The sequence below is a fragment of the Heloderma suspectum genome, chromosome 2 (assembly GCF_057233095.1).
Source record: "Heloderma suspectum isolate Gila_16-S chromosome 2, 16-S_ref, whole genome shotgun sequence".
In the NCBI taxonomy this organism is placed as follows: domain Eukaryota; kingdom Metazoa; phylum Chordata; class Lepidosauria; order Squamata; family Helodermatidae; genus Heloderma; species Heloderma suspectum.
Window position 1 is genome coordinate 369,822,259 of NC_139459.1, and position 19,063 is coordinate 369,841,321.

Consider the following 19,063-nt stretch of genomic DNA (forward strand, 5'->3'; position numbering starts at 1 on the left):
CAGGTGAGCGGTGTGCCTTTCTCTGTCTGCCGTTTAGGTGCTGTGGATGGCAACTTTCAAGGCCCAGCTCTCCCTTCCGATGACTTTTTATCTTCATTTTGGACTTGGACTGGACAGCCCTTCAAACTGAGGACTCTCCTCTGCAAAAGATGGCACATGGCCACCCTAGCCCCTTTCTCTCCCTCTTCCTTCTGGTGCAGTAGGCTGCCCGGCAAGGGACGGGTCGCTCTTGTAGTGGTCTGGTCAGATCGCTTGCAGAGGGCTTTTGGAATTGGATCAAAAGCTGCACATTGCCCAGCCCTTAAATGACCCTCACGAACGCTGTGTGTGGAGCACACCCTCCACTGAGCTGCTTCTGAAAGTCATGTGATTTATTTTTTAAACAATGTCATCATTCACTGGTTGTTTTTTATTTGCTCTGGTGGGGTTCCTAGAAATCCCGTTACAGGTTGGATGGATTTTATTTTATTTGGCTTCTTTCATGTGTTTGTTCAATAGCCTCACAGAAGTTTGAAAGAGATTCTTGGCATAATTTAATAAAATGCCAATGGAAAATAAAATATGGCACGGCAATAGAACTTTTCTCCCCCAGTCTGTCATTCCCTCAGCAGCAGCGCTTCTGCAAAGGGGGCGGGGGGAGGCAATTTTTGCTGCTGGGAGCAGAGGCTGTAGAGTACCGTGGGAGGTGGCACAAAGGACTGCAGAAGGAGGGGGGGCTGGCCAAAATCCCCCCTCCCCCTAGATCCGTTCCCGGAAGCTTAGCTGCATCCAGAATTTATAATCTGCCTTTCTGTGACAAATCTGCTGAAGGCAATTTACAAAAGATCATATGAATCGAGTGAAAAGCAAAGTCAGAAAACATATCTCAGCAAGCCGCAAATAAACCACGATATCCCTGGGTTTTAAAGCCCAGCCTTGTTCCTATGTAATGACAACATGGGAATGAGCAAATGCGCTGCCTCCTGCCCGCTCACTGCTTCCGCTTTGCATCTGGGTTTAGGAAGCAACCCAGGAACACTCAGTTCCTGGGTTGCTTGATGCAGTGTCTGAACCCGGAACTCTGGGTTGTTGAGGGACAAACAACTAAGTCTGAAACCGTCTTTTGTGTTGTTAAGGGACAAACAACTAAGTTTGAACCCATGGCTTGTTGCATTAAATCTCTGGATTGTTTGCCCTCAACAACCCAGAGGTCTGCGTTTGGATGTTGCTCACTCCTACATGGCCCCAACAACCCATGAACTAAATAAATTTGGGGGTTGGACTCAATGGCCTTGTAGGCCCCTTCCAACCCTACTATTCTGTGATTCTAACCAAGGTATCATAATTATGTGCTAACCAGGTCAACCTTTGCTCCCACATATACCTGCCCAGACTCTTTGGTCATCTTTGGGGGCCCACTTCTGGATGACCTCACCAAATGAAGTTTGGTGGGTGACTACAAGAGAGAGGGCCTTCTCGGTTGAGGCACCCTGTTTATAGAATGCCCTCCCCATGCAGGTTTGTCTGGTGCCCACACCGTTATCTTTTCAGTGCCAGGCAAAGTCATTTCTCCTCTCCCAGGCTTTTTAGATTTTTAATGAGATTTTTTACACCCCAAGGCCATTTAAATGTTTATTGTATTCGTTGTTTCTAACCTGGTTTGTGTGAGCCTCCCTCTGAACCTTTTGTTATAGGGCAGCATAGAAATATCAATCACTCAATAGGCTGGGCTCTGATTGAAAAACACCTACCAAAATAAAACAGCCTCGAGAACCCGGTTTAAAAAAGGGCAAAGAAAGGGCCAGGTAGACCTCCCTTGGGCAGATATTCTACAGTTTGGGTGCCACAACTGAAAAGGCCATCCCTCCCTCCCATCCTCCCCAGCCACACTTCTGTTGTAAAGGCACCTGGTAAAGCAGGGGACACTTGAGAGAGCTGTCTGGGGTAAGAACCAGGAAACAGCTGGAGAAAAGGGGGTGGAGAGTCTCTGTCAATGGAAAAAAGAGGAGGTGATGTTGCTGGCTTCCATTTGCCCACCGTATAGGATACCACACCTTATATAGAACACCCCATTATAAATTGTCCATTCCACCAGAGGTGGGGAACCTACGGCTCTCCAGAAGTTGGACTAAAACTCCCATTATCCCCAAATGTTGGCCATACTAGCTGGGGCTGATGGGAGATATAGTCCCACACATGTGGAGTGCACCAAGTTGGGGAAGGCTACTCTACTCTTTTGAGGCTCAGGTGAGTCTTCCTTGATCAGGGTTACAGCAGCCCGTTTTGGACTACAGCTCCCATAAACCCTTGATCATGGGCCATGTCAGATGGGCTCGATGGGAATTGCAGTCCAGAACAACTGGAGGGCACCAGGTTGCCTACACCTGCCCTAGATATTTGTTCTGGAGATGCCAGCAAGTGCACCGGGGACTTCAAGCATGTGAAGAGCCACATGCTATATCACACTGACCTCCTGTTCCTGCCATTCCATGGAGGCTACTCAATATATTAGGCAGGATCCGCCTCCCTAGTGTGATTCCAGTAAGCCCTGCCCACTTGGAAGCTGGCCCCACCTTCTCACAGGCATTGGTTCTCCTACTGAAGAGGCGGAGCCAGTTAAGATATAAAAACTGTGGCTCTGCCAGATAGTGGGGAGAACACAATCAGGGTCACATGTTAAGGACAGCTGAGAACAGCCTTTCCCCTTGATTCAGCATCCGGCACTGGCCCCACGGGAAACTATAGCTCTATCCACAGGAGGGACAGTTGCAGGGACGCCCACATTTTGGGACCTGCTAGAGTAGCCTTCCCTAACCCAGTGCCGTCCACACATTTTAGACTACAGCTCCCATAAGCACATAAGCAGAGCCCTGCTGGATCAGACCAAGGTCCATCTCACCCAGCATTCTGTTCACACAGTGGCAGACCAGCTGCCCACGGGAAACCCACCAGCAGGACATGAGCACAACAGCACCCTCCCGCCCAGTATGATCTTGGAAGTGTTATTTTATTTCCATCATCTGTGACCATTGGCCATGCTGGCTGGAAATAGTCAGAGTTATAGCCCAACACAGCTGGGGAAGCCTGGTATACGGGGATGCCGTGCACCTGCTCTTTGCACTGGGGAAGAGCTAAACATGGTAGCCTTTTCCATGTAGGGGAGTTGCTCTCCAGCCCTTGGATCATTTTGGTTGTCCTTTTGTGCACATTTCCCAGCTCTACAATATCCTTTTTGAAGCACAGTGGTCAGAATTGTACACAGTATTCCAAGTGTGACTGCTCCATAGATTTGTATAGAAGCATTAGAGGAGTTTTATTTTGGATCCCCAACAGAGAATGTGCCTTTTTCACAGCAGCAACAGCTGGGGTGATATTTTCATTGAGCTGTCCACCAAGAACGCTTTCCTAGTCAGTCATCACCAGCTGAGACCCCATCAGTGAAATTTGGAGATAGATAGATAGATAGATAGATAGATAGATAGATAGATAGATAGATAGATAGATAGATAGATAGATAGATAGATGAGAGAGAGAGATGAGAGAGTGCATCACTTGACACTTATGTTGAATCATTTGCCATTTTAATGCCCAATTTAGCGAGAGCCTTTTGGAGATCTTTGCAGCCCCTTTTTGTTTTAACATCCTGAATAAATTGGTGTCCTCTGCAAACCAGGCCACCTCACTGCTCTGCCCTAACTCCAGATCATTTGAGAATAAGTTAAAAAGCATTAGTTACAATATCGATCCTATTCTTTGACCAGTTACCAGCTTGCATTTCCTTTGCCAGTGTGTCCCTTTTATATTCTCATTTGGGCGAGACTTCCCTTTCCTGAAGGGAGCCTTCCTGCCTCTGATAGCACCCTTGACTCTGCTCATTAGCCACGCTGGCATCCTCCTGGACGTACTGGCACCTTATCTTTAGCAAACATTCTCGCTAAGCTTCTATTGTTGTGGTACTGAAAGAGCCTTCCTTTTCATCAGTCCAGTTTTTGAGAAGCATCTTCTTTTGCAGTCAGATGCGTTGGACCTCCTTGTGAATTTCCAGTGGTCACTGTTTCTAATCAGTTTGAGAACAATTATGTCTCACACCCTTCCACAACCTCCCTGGATCTCTCCATTCTCAGGCCCAATTTAAAGTGCTGTTTTTCACTTTCAAAGCCCTTAACAACGGGATGTTAAACCTCTTTCTATGTTCTATTCTATTTCGGAGAAGCTGTTGCAGGCCTCATTCCAGTGGAGGGCAGGGCCTAAGGTGAGGGGGGAGGGGCCAAAATACCAGCATATTGTAACTACAAGCTCTTACTGCAAGAAACAAAGTCTTAGGAGAGGCATTTCAACCTTTTAAAAAAGACTGGGGGGAAAACCAGCCCAAAAGCTGGGTAATCAGCAAATGATCAGGGGATCCCAGGAATGCCAGATTTGGCCCTCGGGCCTGAGGTTTTACACCCCTGCTGCAATGCTTGGAAGCAGCTTACTTGAAAGACCACTTTCTCCAGTACATACCTGCCCAAACCTTAAGATCCTCTTCAGAGGCCTGGCTCCATGTGTCTCTGCTGAAGAGGCAGGCAGACTGCTTCTAGGGAGAGGGCCTTCTCAGTGGTGGCCCCCCAGCTGTGGAACAGCCTCCCTAGACAAACTGACGTGGCACCTCCTTTATTGACTTTTGGGATTCACACAGGCCTTTGAAACCACTTGCATTTTAAACAAACAAAAGCTGTGTTCTCTGTGTAAGCTGTGCTTGGGGATTGGATCTGCTACGTGATTTGATTCTGGCTCTGCCATATTTTACCATGTCATGTTTGTAATTATTATTTTGTATTACAAGATGGGATTTCTATTTTGTGCTTTGTAAGCCGCCCAGCAAGCATGTGTTGACCAGTGGCCATACAAATCTAGCAACAGAAACAACTACCTTGTAGCTCCTCCCTTTCTGGAACTCCCTCCATCAGCAGCTGCACCACCTGCTCAGTATGGAACTTAGGGCGCAATCCTATGCATGTTTAGACAGAAAAAAGTCCTACAACTCCCAGCATTCCCCAGACAGCATGGCTAGCTGGGGAATGCTGGGAGTTGTGGGATTTTTTATTTTCTGTCTAAACGTGCATAGGACTGCACCCTTACTTAAGTCACAATATGAAGGAGTCAGTACCTGAATTTGCATCTTTTCTTCTTCTCTTTCTGTCCTTTTTGTATTGTGTCTACAAATTGTAAGCCATTCTTTTAAGACAGGAACCCAATTTGCATGCATCACCAGACAGATGCGTATAAAGGTAGTCAATAAACAAAGCAACGTTAAACACCATCATGGAGGCCTGCCGAAACAATTAAAAACAAAAACAGATTATGTGGCTTCCTTCAGAAATCTCTTTTTTTCGTAGGCAGATTTAGCTGATTGACTAATACAGCCTGGTGCGCTCCAGATGTGCTGGACTGCAATGCCCATCATTTCTGGGAGTTCCCATCCTGGGAATGATGGGGTTGTAGTCCAACACATCTCAAGGGCACCAGGCTGGGGAAAGCTGGACTAATATATGATTAATCAACTAAGATTTCTTTAATCGGATGGTAGCCTTAAAAATCTATAAGGAAGGCTGAGCGCCGAAGAATTGATGCTTTCGAACTGTGGTGCTGGAGAAGACTCTTACGAGTCCCCTGGACTGCAAGGAGGTCAAATCAGTCCATCCTAAAGGAAATCAACCCTGAGTGCTCATTGGAAGGACAGATAATGAAGCTGAAGCTCCAATATTTTGGCCACCTAATGCGAAGAGAAAACTCCCTGGAAAAGACCCTGATGCTGGGAAAGACTGAAGGCAAAAGGAGAAGGGGACGGCAGAGGATGAGATGGCTAGATAGCATCACGGATGCAATGAATATGAACTTGAGCACGCTCCAGGAGAGAGCGCAGGACAGGAAGGCCTGGCGTGCTATGGTCCATGGGGTCACGAAGAGTCGGACACGACTGAACAACTGAACAACAACAAGCCTTAAAAATATATGATCAGTCAACCAAGGCTGCGATCCTATGCAAGCTTAGACATGTTTTCCGGGTGATATAGGACTTTCTTCTGTCTAAACATGCATACAATTGTTACCTAAGAGTTCTTTAATTGGATGCCAGTCATACATACATACATACAAAAATTTTGAGAGGACATTTGCCTCCAATTTTAATTCAGAAAAAAATAACCTGTGTGTCATCCCCATGAAAGTATCAAAAGTATCTCATTATCCCCGACTATTGGCCATGCCAGCTGGGACTGATGGGACTTGTAATCCAAAGCATCTAGAGTGCTCCAGGTTGGGAGAAAGGCTTAGTCAGTTCCACGTTCAATGATGCAGGAACGGAAACCGAAGCTTTTCCCGCAGTCCAAGCCTTTGCCCGGCCGCTCTTTGTGGTGGGTCCGCTCGTGTTTGAGGACGCCAGTCCGGTTGCTGAAGGGCTTCCCACAGTGGGAGCACTGGTACGGCTTCTCTCCGGTGTGGATCCTCTCATGCTTGATCAGGACAGAGCGGTTGCTGAAGCTCTTCTCGCAAACCGAACACCGGTAGGGCTTCTCCCCCGTGTGGGTCCTCTTGTGAGCGATGAACGTGGAGTGGTGAGCGAAGCTTTTCCCACACACCAGGCAGACGTAGGGCTTCTCCCCAGTGTGGGTCCTCTGGTGTCCGAGGAGCTGCGATCTCTGGCAGAAGCTTTTCCCGCACTCAAAGCATTTGTGTGGCTTCTCTCCAGTGTGAATCCTCTGGTGCCGAATTAGGTCCGACCTCCGGCTGAAGCTTTTCCCACACTCGGAGCAGATGTGCAGCTTCTCTCCCGTTTCGATTCTCTTGTGCGCAATCAAGCCTGCGCCAGGGTTGAAGCTGCGCCTGCTCTCAGCATACATCTCCAACGCTCCCTTGCTGGGGATTTTTCGCCAGATGGCCGATTCTTCCTGGCCTGCACCAAAAATAAGTTCGTCCACCATCTCCTCCGAGTTCACTTCCTGCCGCCTCTCCACTCCTTCCCGATTTCCAGAGAGTCCTTTCAGGTCATGACATGGACACTCTTCTTTTCCTCCTCCCGGGAACATCTTGATTTGTTCTATACACTCAGAATTTTCTCGCTGTGAAACCTCCTCGGTCCCTCTCACTTGCTCCCCGTTTGCTGGAAAGACAAGACGGATCCAAACAGGAAGTCATTGTTATTATCGTGATCAATCCATGAATTAAAGAAAATCCTAGCTGAATCGATTATAGCCATTCAAGCTGCAAACCATCCTTTCTGGTGCAGATTTAACTAATTATAAATAAAAATACATAAAGTTAATTATAAGATGCGTTTGTGAACCAAGCCCACCCACGGTGGTGAACCAAATACAAGTACATTTTGTCTAGATATGCACTGGCACTCAAAGCCTGAACATCATAGAGGGAGTGATGTACCAGTCAGGCCATTGATGCCATCTAGGCAAGTATGGCCTACTCCAGCCTTCCCCAACCTGGTGCCCCCTAGATGTTTTGGACTACAGCTCCCAGAATTCCTGATCACAGGTCATGCTGGCTGGTGCTCTGGCAGCTGCAGTCCAAAACTGTACAAGGTTGGGGGAAGGGTGGCCTATTATATTCTCCCATTGACCTACGTCCCCTCCCCAAATCATGATAGACTCACTCACAGTAATCAAGACTGCTGAAATACCATGAGCCTGCCTTACGGCAGTGGTAGTCAACCTGCAGCCCTAGGGCTGCACGTGGCCCTCGGCCCAGCTTCACATGGTCCTCGGTTCAATTTCTTGAGGCCCTTGGCGTAATTGTCTCTTGCACTACCCACTGCTGGCTTCTGCCAAATTCAGTGCCAACATGCAGCCCACGAGAGAACACAAAGGAATACAGCCCTCAACAGAAAAAGGTGCCCACCCCCGCCTGAGAGTGACTGAGACCTTTAGTCTGTCTAACCCAGTAGTGTGTGTTGTGGCTAGCACTCCAGGGGCTATTTCCCCAGCCCACCCACCCACCCACCCAAGATCCCTTTTTGGCTGGAGATGCTGGGGGTTGAGGCTGGGACCATCTGTATGCAAAGCAGAAGCTCTACCACTGAGCCATGGTTCCCTCTCTAGGAAGGCCTCCCTTCCTCACCTCTAAGAACAGGGAAGTTCCGAGGGCAATCGCAGCAGCACTACTGAAAAAAGCTCACCCCGAACGGACATCAAAGCACCCAAGAAATGTAGGCAATGGTGATGTTACATGTGTATATATATATATTATAAACCTCTGGTTATATATGTGTATTGATGTTATGCCTCTATATTTTTTATGGCAAGTAGATCTAGAGTGAGAGTGGGATGAGTGACAGGTGTGGTGTATTTGCATATATGAGATAATTGGCTGAGTGTGGGGGGGGTAAAGGGTGTGCGCTATATAAACAGGGAGCTGTGCTTGTGGACTTCAGATAGGGAATGGTTGGGAAACAGAGAGGGCTTGTGGGGGGGAGAGAGAAAGAGAGGTAGGGTCTATGAAATGGTAGATTGTGAAAAGTTAAATTCTGAAGAGAGAGAGAGAGGGATGAGGATTTGTGCGTATAGGACTGAGGTGGAAATTAAGTGTGCGTGTGTGTGAGGGGATACATACGTACATACATATCATAGCATCATAGAATAGTAGGGTTGGAAGGGGCCTACAAGGCCATCAAGTCCAACCCGCTGCTCAATGCCGGAATCCAAGTCAGAGCATCCCCGACAGGTTGTCCAGCCTCGTCTTGAATGCCTCCGGTGTGGGAGAGCCCACCACCTCCCTAAGTAATTGGTTCCATTGTCGTATTGCTCTAACAGTCAGGACGTTTTTCCTGATGTTCAGCCGGAATCTGGCTTCCTGTAACTTGAGCCCATTATTCTGTGTCCTGCAGTCTGGGGCGATCGAGAAGAGATCCTGGCCTTGCTCTCTGTGACAACCTTTCAAGTACGTGAACAGCGCTATCATATCTCCCCTCAGTCTTCTCTTCTCAAGCCTAAACATGCCCAGTTCTTTCAGTCTCTCTTCATAGGGCTTTGTTTCTAGTCCCCTGATCATCTTTGTTGCCCTCCTTTGAACCCTCTCCATGTGTCTGCATCCTTCTTAAAGTGTGGCACCCAGAACTGGACACAGTACTCCAGATAAGGCCTAACCAGTGCTGAGTAGAGGGGGACTAGTAATTCCCAGGATTTGGAAGCTATGCTTCTATTAATGCAGCCCAAAAGACCATTTGCCTTTTTTGTAGCCACATCACATTGTTGGCTCATATTCAGCTTGTGATCGACAACAATTCCAAGATACTTCTCGCTTGTAGTGTGGTTGAGCCACGTATCCCCCATCTTGTAACTGCATTTGGTTTCTTTTTCCTAGCAGCAGAACTTGGCATTTATCTCTATTAAATGTCATTCTGTTGTTTTCTGCCCAGCGCTCCAGTCTGTCAAGATCACTTTGAATTTTGTTTCTGTCTTCCAAGGTATTAGCTACCCACCCAATTTTGTGTCATCTCAAATCTGATCAGCATTCCCTGCACCTCCTCCTCCAAGTCATTAATAAAAATGTTGAAGAGCACTGGGCCCAGGACTGAGCCCTGCGGTACCCCACTCGTTACCTCTCCCCAGTTTGAGAAGGTCCCATTGATAAGCACTCTTTGAGTCCGATTCTGTAGCCAACTGTGGATCCACCGGATCGTTGTTTCATCTAGCCCACTTTGAGCTAGTTTGCTCATCAGGATATCATGGGGCACTTTATATTTCTGTTAACTGCCCTTTCTCCCTCAGTCTTTAACCAATCTTCCTGAAATCTTTGGGTTCTGTAAAATAGACATTTCTGTCTAGCATGTGAGATTTTCAGGAAGATTGGTGAAACCCTTTCGATTATATTAAGAATAGAATAACCCACTCCCCTGATTTTCATTTAACATTGTGGAACCCTTTTTTGACTGATCGCCTTATCTATTGGATTTTCTGTTTAAAATCTTAATGCTGTAATTAATACAGATTTCTTTATTTTATAAAAGCCTATTGCTACTGCTTGTGGCTGCAAAAGGCTAAAGTAATAAAGGGAACAATACAGGTCAGAACGACAGCCAGCGTGTCATCACAGCTCACGAAGGAAAAGGGCTGGACCTGAGGTCAAGGTCCTGGTGGCAGAGTTACTGTGCGTGGTGGAAGGTGTTGGCTGCGGCAGGAAAGGCCCTATCGAAGAGGAATTCTCACTGTTAAATAGGCAGGAGTGCCACAGCAATGAAAAAGTCTTACACAGCAACTTGCCTTCCCCGTGGGCTTCTTGCGCAGCCTCCGACAGACTCTGCTCTGCCATCTGGGAATGCAAAGCTGTCTTGGGAAATGGGCCCAGCAGCTCCTGAAATAGCAAAAAAGGACCTCATTCAGATTCAGAAAGAAGGAGCAGGGGAGGGGAAAGCCAGAGGGTGAAGACTTTCAGAGGGGGCAGGGATTGCTCTCGGTCTCCTCGCGTTCTCGGGGGCCACATTTTCAGTGGTGGGTGAGGCAGAAGGCCAAACAAGGTGGGGCAAAAGGCAAAGGGCCAATATACAAAAAAGAACAGCGTATATCAGCTTACCCTTTTTTCTACCAGTAACTCAGGAGAGGCAATGCAACCTTTTAGAATAGGGAAAAAACTGCACAAAAGCTGGGAAATTGCCAAACAATTGGTGATTGGAGGGGGTGGGGCCACAGGAAGGGGCGTGGCCTAATGGGGAACCCACAAGACCTGAGGTTCTGCACCCCTGCTCTGAGACATGTGAACTGCAAGGCCACATCACATCACCAACTCTGGGGTCTTTGGGAATCATTTCTGGCTTTCACCTCTTTTTCTGCTCTCTCTGGCTGCCTCAGTAGGAAATCCTCTGCCAAAGCCACAGCATGGGCGCATGTCACCGGCCTGCCGGCCCTGACCCAGTTCTCCATCTCCTGGGGCAGGACGGCCAGTAACTGCTCCAGGATCAACAGCTCCAATATCTGCTCCTTGGTGCGTCTCTCTGGCTTCAGCCACCGATGGCAAAGATCCCAGAGGCGGCTGCAAACCTCTCGGGGGCCCTCAGCCTCCTGGTAGCGGAACTGCCGGAAACGCTGGCATTGTCTCTCCGCACTGGCAGGATCCTCGCTCTGGCATTCTTCCTTCACCTTCCCGTCATCTGCTCCGGACCCATGGATGCCTTCTGGTAGTTTCGCTTCCCCCACCTCTCGAAGGGCCTTCCCAGAGTTGGCCACATCCTCCCAGGGGACTGGAAACGCCTTTGCATCCTCCCACAACATGGGCTCCGCCAGCTCTGGCTTGCCCCATTCTGACCGGGGGTGCTCCACCACCTTCAGGAAATCCTGCCATTGGGCTTCCCAGCGCTGGGGCAACCCCTCATCTGGCTCCTGCTTCACCTGCAGCGGTGCCACCCTGTGGAGAAATCCCTGGATGCTCCCAGTCCGGATGACATGAGGCGATCTTCTGTCTGTCTCAGATCCTCCCCCAGCTTCAGGGCTGGATGGATCCGGCTCCTCCGCTTTGATCCGGGGAGATGTCCCTTGTCCCGGGGTCATCTGGGACTCTGTTGCCATGACATTGAAACAGGGCCAACCTCAGCTCGGGCCTACTGCCGCCTCCTACTCACTTCAGTCCTCTTTCATGCATCCAGGACCCAGGGCTGCGGTCAGACCCACCTCACAGATTTTGACCTTCCGAAACATGGTGGCATTCCATAGCAAGGCTTCAACTTGTCTGCATTTCCAGAGTGGCTCCAGAGTTCTGACTCCAGTGTGGGCTTCGTTCTGAACAGGGTAGGCAGGGACAGAGAGAGAGGGAGGGAGAAATGATGAAGTGTCAGAGACCACCACCGTGTACATAAAAATAAAAAACAACAATATAACCACATATTTATATATACACACATAGACATATCCAACAGAAACATCCCCCCTATGCCATTTGGGACTTGGCACATATTTTCCTTGCTGCAAGTCTAATTTTGCTACCTGGACAGTGGTAAAAACATCAATGCCAGAAAAGCGAGCTCAAATCTGGTCTAAGAGGGGTCTGTTTGGCAGGGACCAGAGAATAATACCCCTTCATGGATCACTGCCTTGTTGTGGAGAAGGGGCTTGCATAACTCAGTGAAGCCATAAGCTATGCTGTGCAGGGCCACCCAAGACGGACAGGTCATGGCAGAGAGTTCTGACAAAATGTGGTCCACTGGAGAAGGAAATGGCAACCCACTCCAGTATTCTTGCCAAGAAAACCCCATGGAACGTATCACAAGGCTAAAAGAGATGACGCCGGAAGATGAGCCCCTCAGGTCGGAAGGTGTCGAATATGCTACTGGGGAAGAGCAGAGGGTATTTCCAAGTAGCGCCAGAAAGAGTGAAGCGGCTGGGCCAAACCCGAAAGGACACTCAGCTGTGGATGTGTCTGGTGGTGAAAAGAAAATCCGATGCTGTAAAGAACAATATTGTTTAGGAACCTGGAATGTCAGATCAATGAATCAAGGTAATCTAGAGGTGGTCAAACATGAGACGGCAAGATTGAACATCGACATCTTGGGAATCAGCGAACTAAAATGGACAGGCATGGGCGAATTTAATTCAGGTGACCATCATATCTACTATTGTGGGCAAGAATCCCTTAGAAGAAATGGAGTAGCACTCATAGTCAACAAAAGGGTGGGAAAAGCAGTACTGGGGTACAATCTTAAAAATGATAGAATGATCTCAGTACGAATCCAAGGCAAACCATTCAACATCACAGTAATTCAAGTCTATGCCCCAACCACTGAGGCCGAAGAAGCTGAGGTTGATCGGTTCTATGAAGACCTACGACACCTTCTAGAACTAACACCCAAAAAAGATGTCCTCTTCATCATAGGGGATTGGAATGCTAAAGTAGGAAGTCAAGAAATCACCGGGATAACAGGCAGGCATGGCCTTGGTGTACAAAATGAAGCAGGACAAAAGCTAATAGAGTTTTGCCAAGAGAACATGCTGATCATAGCAAACACTCTTTTCCAACAGCACAAGAGGCGACTCTACACATGGACATCACCAGATGGTCAATATCGAAATCAGATTGATTATGTCCTTTGCAGCCAAAGATGGAGAAGCTCCATACAGTCAGTAAAAACAAGACCTGGAGCTGACTGTGGCTCAGATCATGAGCTGCTTCTTGCAAAATTTCGGCTTAAATTGAAGAACGTTGGGGAAACCACTAAACCGTTCAGGTATGACCTAAATCATATCCCTGATGAATATACAGTGGAGGTGAGGAATAGATTTCAGGGATTAGACCTGATAGACAGAGTGCCTGAGGAACTATGGACGGAGGTCCGTAACATTGTTCAGGAGGCAGCAACGAAATCCATCCCAAAGAAAAAGAAATGCAAGAAAGCAAAGTGGCTGTCTGATGAGGCTTTACAAGTAGCTGAGGAAAGAAGGGAAGCGAAAAGGAAGGGAGAAAGGGGAAGATATACCCAACTGAATGCAGAGTTCCAGAGAATAGCAAGGAGAGACAAGAAGGCCTTCTTAAATGAACAATGCAAAGAAATCGAGGAAAACAACAGAATGGGAAAGACTAGAGATCTCTTCAAGAAAATTGGAGATCTCAAGGGAACGTTTTGTGCAAAGACGGGCATGATAAAGGACAAAGAAGGCAGGGACCTAACAGATGCAGATGAGATTAAGAAGAGGTGGCAGGAATACACAGAAGAACTATACAGGAAAGATCTGAATGTCCCTGATAGCCATGATAGTGCGGTCACTGAACTTGAGCCGGACATCCTAGAGAGTGAAGTCAAGTGGGCCTTAGGAAGCATTAGTAACAACAAAGCTAGCGGAGATGACAGTATTCCAGCCGAGCTATTTAAAATCCTAAAAGATGATGCTGTTAAAGTGCTGCATTCAATATGCCAACAAATCTGGAACACTCAACAGTGGCCACAAGACTGGAAAAGGTCAGTTTACATTCCAATTCCAAAGAAGGGCAATGCCAAAGAGTGTTCAAACTACCGCACAATTGCGCTCATTTCACATGCCAGCAAGGTGATGCTCAAAATCCTACAAGCTAGGCTTCAGCAGTATGCGAACCGAGAACTACCGGAAGTACAAGCTGGGTTTCGAAGAGGCAGAGGAACTAGAGATCAAGTCGCCAACATTCGCTGCATCATGGAGAAAGCAAGAGAATTCAAAAAAAAAGTCTATTTCTGCTTCATTGACTACGCTAAAGCCTTTGATTGTGTGGATCACAACAAACTGTGGCAAATTCTTAAAGTGATGGGAGTACCAGACCACCTTACCTGTCTCCTGAGAAACCTGTACGAGGGTCAAGAAGCAACAGTAAGAACCAGACATGGAACAACCGATTGGTTCAAAATTGGGAAAGGAGTACGACAAGGCTGCATATTGTCACCCTGCTTATTTAACTTATATGCAGAGTACATCATGAGAAATGCCGGGTTGGATGAATCACAGGTTGGAATTAAGATTGCTGGGAGAATTATCAACAACCTCCGATATGCAGACGATACCACCCTAATGGCAGAAAACGAAGAGGATCTAAAGAGCCTCTTGTTGAGGGTGAAAGAGGAGAGTGCAAAAGCTGGTTTGACACTCAACATTAAAAAAACGAAGATCATGGCATCTGGCCCCATCACTTCCTGGCATATAGAAGGGGAAGAAATGGAAGCAGTGACAGATTTTACTTTCTTGGGCTCCAAGATCACCGCAGACGGTGACTGTAGCCATGAAATTAAAAGACGCTTGCTCCTTGGGAGGAAAGCTATGGCCAACCTAGACAGCATAGTAAGAAGCAGAGACATCACCTTGCCGACAAAGGTCCGTCTAATCAAAGCTATGGTTTTCCCAGTAGTAATGTATGGCTGTGAGAGCTGGACTATAAGGAAGGCTGAGCGACGAAGAATAGATGCTTTCGAACTGTGGTGCTGGAGAAGACTCTTACGAGTCCCCTGGACTGCAAGGAGGTCAAATCAGTCCATCCTAAAGGAAATCAACCCTGAGTGCTCATTGGAAGGACAGATAATGAAGCTGAAGCTCCAATATTTTGGCCACCTAATGCGAAGAGAAAACTCCCTGGAAAAGACCCTGATGCTGGGAAAGACTGAAGGCCAAAGGAGAAGGGGACGGCAGAGGATGAGATGGCTAGATAGCATCACGGATGCAATGAATATGAACTTGAGCACGCTCCGGGAGAGAGCGCAGGACAGGAAGGCCTGGCGTGCTATGGTCCATGGGGTCACGAAGAGTCGGACATGACTGAACGACTGAACAACAACAACAACAACAGAGAATAATACCAAGAAAATTAGGCCTAGGATGGTCACAGTATCTATCTTAGTAAATAGTGGGAAACATCCTCAACCTCTCCAGACTCTCAAAAACAAGCAGCACCTGCCACAAACTGCTTCAGCATAGAGTGCTCCTGTTCAGCCAGCCACGCCTTCCTCCACGGTACTCCGTTCCATCAGTCAGTCAGCCTTCAGTGGCCACCAAATGTTCTCAGTCCTCATTGGGCTTTTGTGGGGGAAAGCAGGTTCTCCCCCTTCTTTTCTGTTTTCCTAGAGCCTGCCAATGATACCGCCTGGAGTATGTGGTGCCATTTTTGCTACATGAGGACCGGCACTGGAGAGAATTGAGACTGCTATTACAAAAAAGATATAAGGAGCTGCCGTAGACAGAGAGAGCTGCACCATCCCTCCATCTGGCCCAGTACCGTCTACTCGGGCAGACAGCTACCCTCTGAGAACTTAAGCCGGGGTGGAGTGGGGGGAAACAGACATGCAGCCTATGGACCACATGCAAGCCCTGCCCCCCCCAAATAGTAAAAGAAATGGGGCCCAGAGTGGCCATCTTGACCCTTTTAGCTACTAAAGAGCACCAAAAGAGTCAAAATTACTTCACAAACCAGAAAGCCAGCATGGTGTAGTGGCGAGAGTGTTGGACTGGGAGCCGGGAGATCCGGGTCCTAGTCCCCACTCGGCCATGGAAGCTCACTGGGTGACTTTGGGCCAGTCACAGACTCTCAGCCCAACCTACCTCACAGAGTTGTTGTCGTGAGCATAAAATGGAAAGGAGGAGGATAATGTAAGCCGACTTGGGTTCCATGCAAGTGGAAAAAATGCAGGATATAAATACAATTTTAAAAAATGGTGACCCTTTTGGGCTCCAGAGCTCCCCAGACACCCTTTTTTTCTCACTGCCACAGGGGTGTGTGCGAGTTGCAGCCCTCAGGCACGGGGGGGGGGGGAGGGATGAAAATGGCCCCTGGACCTCTCACAGTTGCCCATCCCTGTCTTAAGCGGAGGCGTTTCATACCATCTTCTACCTTGTTCCTTTAATCGGGTGCTTGTGTGGATCAAACGAGGGCCCTTGTGCATGTAAAGCAGGTGCCCCACCCCTGAGCTACGTCAAATCTATGAAGCGGTGCTGCCAGACCATTCAGTGTACTCCTCATTCTCCACTTCTGACACCATGTTATGTTTCTGGGTCCAACACAGGCTAAAGGAATGAGGAATAACTTAACATAGAACTTTTAAGGAGCATCTAAGAATCTCTTGTACAACAACCTACAGGCCTCTGAAACCACCCAGGCCATGTGATTTTACGGCAAGTCTTCAAATTATGACCTCCTTAATACTAACGGAGTGTCAATAACGTATAAATTCTATCATTACACAGCCTTTGGTCCATCTAGCCCAGTGGTATCTATTTACTTATTTATCTATATATTATTACATTTATACTCCGCCTTTTCCCCCTCTTGCCAGGATCCCAAGGCGGCTCGCATGGTCCTCCACCTCTCCATTTTTTCCTCACAACAACCCTGTGAGGTAACTTAGGCTGAGAGTCAGTGACTGGCCCAAAGTCACGCAGTGGGGACTAGAACCCACTGGGCCGAGCGGGGACTAGAACCCGGATCTCATGAGTCCCAGTCCAACACTCTCACCACTACACCACTACACTGCATCCAGATATTTTGGACAACTCCCAGCATTCCCAGCATGCTGGCTGGGGCTCTTGCTGAGTTCCTTTGAAGTGGAGAAGGCGGAGATTATGGTACCTTTACATTAAAGAAAAACGTCACAGTCCTCCCATTGTGCAGCCTTTCCGCGTCTACAGCGGGCTCCTAGATGGCGACCACATGATTGCTGAGAGGGGAAGCTTTTAATTTTCAAGGTTCCATTGAACTCAATGAAACAGTGCCATCTAGTGGCTGTTTTAATAGCATAACAATCCAAGATTTTTTGATACCTCATTTTCTCCAGATCTTTTTAACATGGAATAACCAGGAAATACCTCTGGATGTGCCCTGGAGGATGATGACATCAGGAAAAGGACCCACAAACTTCTGTGAGTGAGCAATCTCAATAGCAGGATAAAAGCTCCGTGTGAAGGAGCCCTACATCTGCAACCTTGTGCCGCCAAAGCACCGACTTTTCCACTGAGAGAGAAACCCCTCATTTCAATGTCGCAAATAAAGTCTTTACAGTTTGACTTTGCCAGGGCAAGGGGAAGAGAGAAAGGAATTTCTGTGTTCCTTAAAACACCTCGGCATTTGTTGATCCACAAGAGCTGTCTTTTGGCCTTTTAATTCGTGGCTACTGGTTTTATGGTATTGTTCAGCCTTCCCCAACTTGGTTTCCTCCAGATGCGTTAGACTACAACTCCCAAGATGCTGAGAGTTGTAGTCTAACACATCTGGCAAGCACTTGGTTGGGGAAGACTGGAATAGTTTGTTGTAGTTATAGTTTATATTTGTATTGTAGGTTTATCATTGTCAACCACCTGGATATGCTGCACATGACAGGCAGTATAGAAATATTTTAAAATAAGTTAGTAAAATTTTTCCATTCCCTGTTCCCACCTTGTTTCCAGGCTTGTTACAATTTCTTTCTTCCAGTTGGATCCCACCCTTACTCCAAGGACTTCAAGGCACTGTGCACAATCTCTCCCTCCCACCTTATTTTATCCTCACAACAAGCCTGCAAGGTAAAGTAAGAGATAGTGACTGGCACAAAAGTCACCTGCGGTGTCTGAGCAGGAATCTGAACATGGGTCTCCCTGGGCGTACTCCAGGGGCAGTATCCAACTTTGTCTTTCTGTTAGCACAGATGATGTTGGGCTGGCAGAAACTAGGTTCTGAACTAGTCGCAAGAGGAGAGTCCAGCTAAAGGTATGGTTGCACCAGTGCAGTTGTGCAACCAGTTGTGCATAACTCTTGTGCCACTGGTTGCGCATTCCACTTGTGCCACTCAGCGTGCAAACGGTTGTGTCAGCGGCAAGGGCAAGCCGCCTGTGCAACAGGAAGATTTGGCAGAGCTCTGTTAGCACTATTTGAGTTTGCGGAATGACGCCATTGGATACTGCCCCAGGACTCTAACCGCCACACCGCACTGGCTGTCGCTGGGCTATTGATCTTCAGTGATCTAGGAAGATCTTTCTCAGATCAGCTACTCAGCTTTTCCCCCCCCACCCCTTTGAGAGGAGTGAGTTGGGAAAGCTGCAATAAATGCCCCCCACACCCTTTACCTTCAATGCTTTACTTTACCAATCCCCCCTGCCCGTTTTAAACTCACCCCTGGAGCCAAGCTTCCTTAAGGTTGCACCAAGTTACTCTGTTGCAAATGCCTGGGAAATTCAAAAAGGCAAATGCTCCCTAATCAGTGGGTGGAGCAGGAAGAGGGGCTGGAAGCACTACTTGTCTCCCGACTGTCAAATTTCCATGGGGCTCTCTGGGAAACAGCTCTCTGTTACATTAACCCTTCCTGCACAGGACAATTTGAATCATAGAATAGTAGGGTTGGAAGGGGCCTACAAGGCCATCGAGTCCAACCCCCTGCTCAATGCAGGAAAGTCTCCTCCTCCAGATAATTTTAAGGCTCTCTTGACTGCGCAGACATCCTGACTACAATGCCCAATCACCCCTATTTCCAACTCACCCACCATCCTGCTTTTTGTAACATCTTGCCTGATGTAGAGATCCGGAGATCGCAAAAGCTTACACATTTTTTCCTGATCTTTGAGTTTATTTATTTTATTGATTTAAGGAGCAATCATATGCATTTTTAGGCAGAAAAAGTCTTACAAGTCCC

At 47.7% G+C, this 19,063-nt stretch overlaps 1 protein-coding gene across 3 annotated transcripts; it reads right to left on the reverse strand.

Moving 5' to 3' along the window:
• Positions 1 to 5,971: 5,971 nt before the first annotated feature.
• On the reverse strand, positions 5,972 to 18,704 carry LOC146356023 (uncharacterized). 3 transcript variants are annotated; one of them, XM_084831679.1, is made up of 5 exons: positions 18,548 to 18,597; positions 15,363 to 15,593; positions 10,785 to 11,738; positions 10,218 to 10,320; positions 5,982 to 7,120 (listed from the first exon to the last, which is right to left on the reverse strand). In XM_084831679.1, the coding sequence occupies exons 3-5, from the start codon at positions 11,526 to 11,528 to the stop codon at positions 6,291 to 6,293; spliced, it is 1,677 nt and encodes a 558-aa protein (XP_084687805.1). In that variant the 5' UTR covers positions 11,529 to 11,738; positions 15,363 to 15,593; positions 18,548 to 18,597; the 3' UTR covers positions 5,982 to 6,290. The 3 variants fall into 3 exon arrangements, with proteins under 3 accessions (XP_084687808.1, XP_084687805.1, XP_084687807.1); XM_084831682.1 differs by lacking the exon at positions 15,363 to 15,593 and having other exon boundaries at positions 5,972 to 7,120; positions 10,230 to 10,320; positions 18,548 to 18,704; XM_084831681.1 differs by lacking the exon at positions 15,363 to 15,593 and having other exon boundaries at positions 18,548 to 18,640.
• Between the last annotated feature and the right edge of the window lie 359 nt (positions 18,705 to 19,063).

Bases quoted from the DNA above. Each gene is read 5' to 3' on its own strand.
- LOC146356023 (XM_084831681.1), bottom strand. From the start codon at position 11,528: ATGGCAACAGAGTCCCAGATGACCCCGGGACAAGGGACATCTCCCCGG. The intron at 10,321-10,784 runs GTGAAAGCCAGA...TTGCTATTTCAG, and splicing joins CAGAGAGAGCAGAAAAAGAG to GAGCTGCTGGGCCCATTTCC. The intron at 7,121-10,217 runs GTAAGACTTTTT...TTGTCTTTCCAG, and splicing joins CGGGGAAGGCAAGTTGCTGT to CAAACGGGGAGCAAGTGAGA.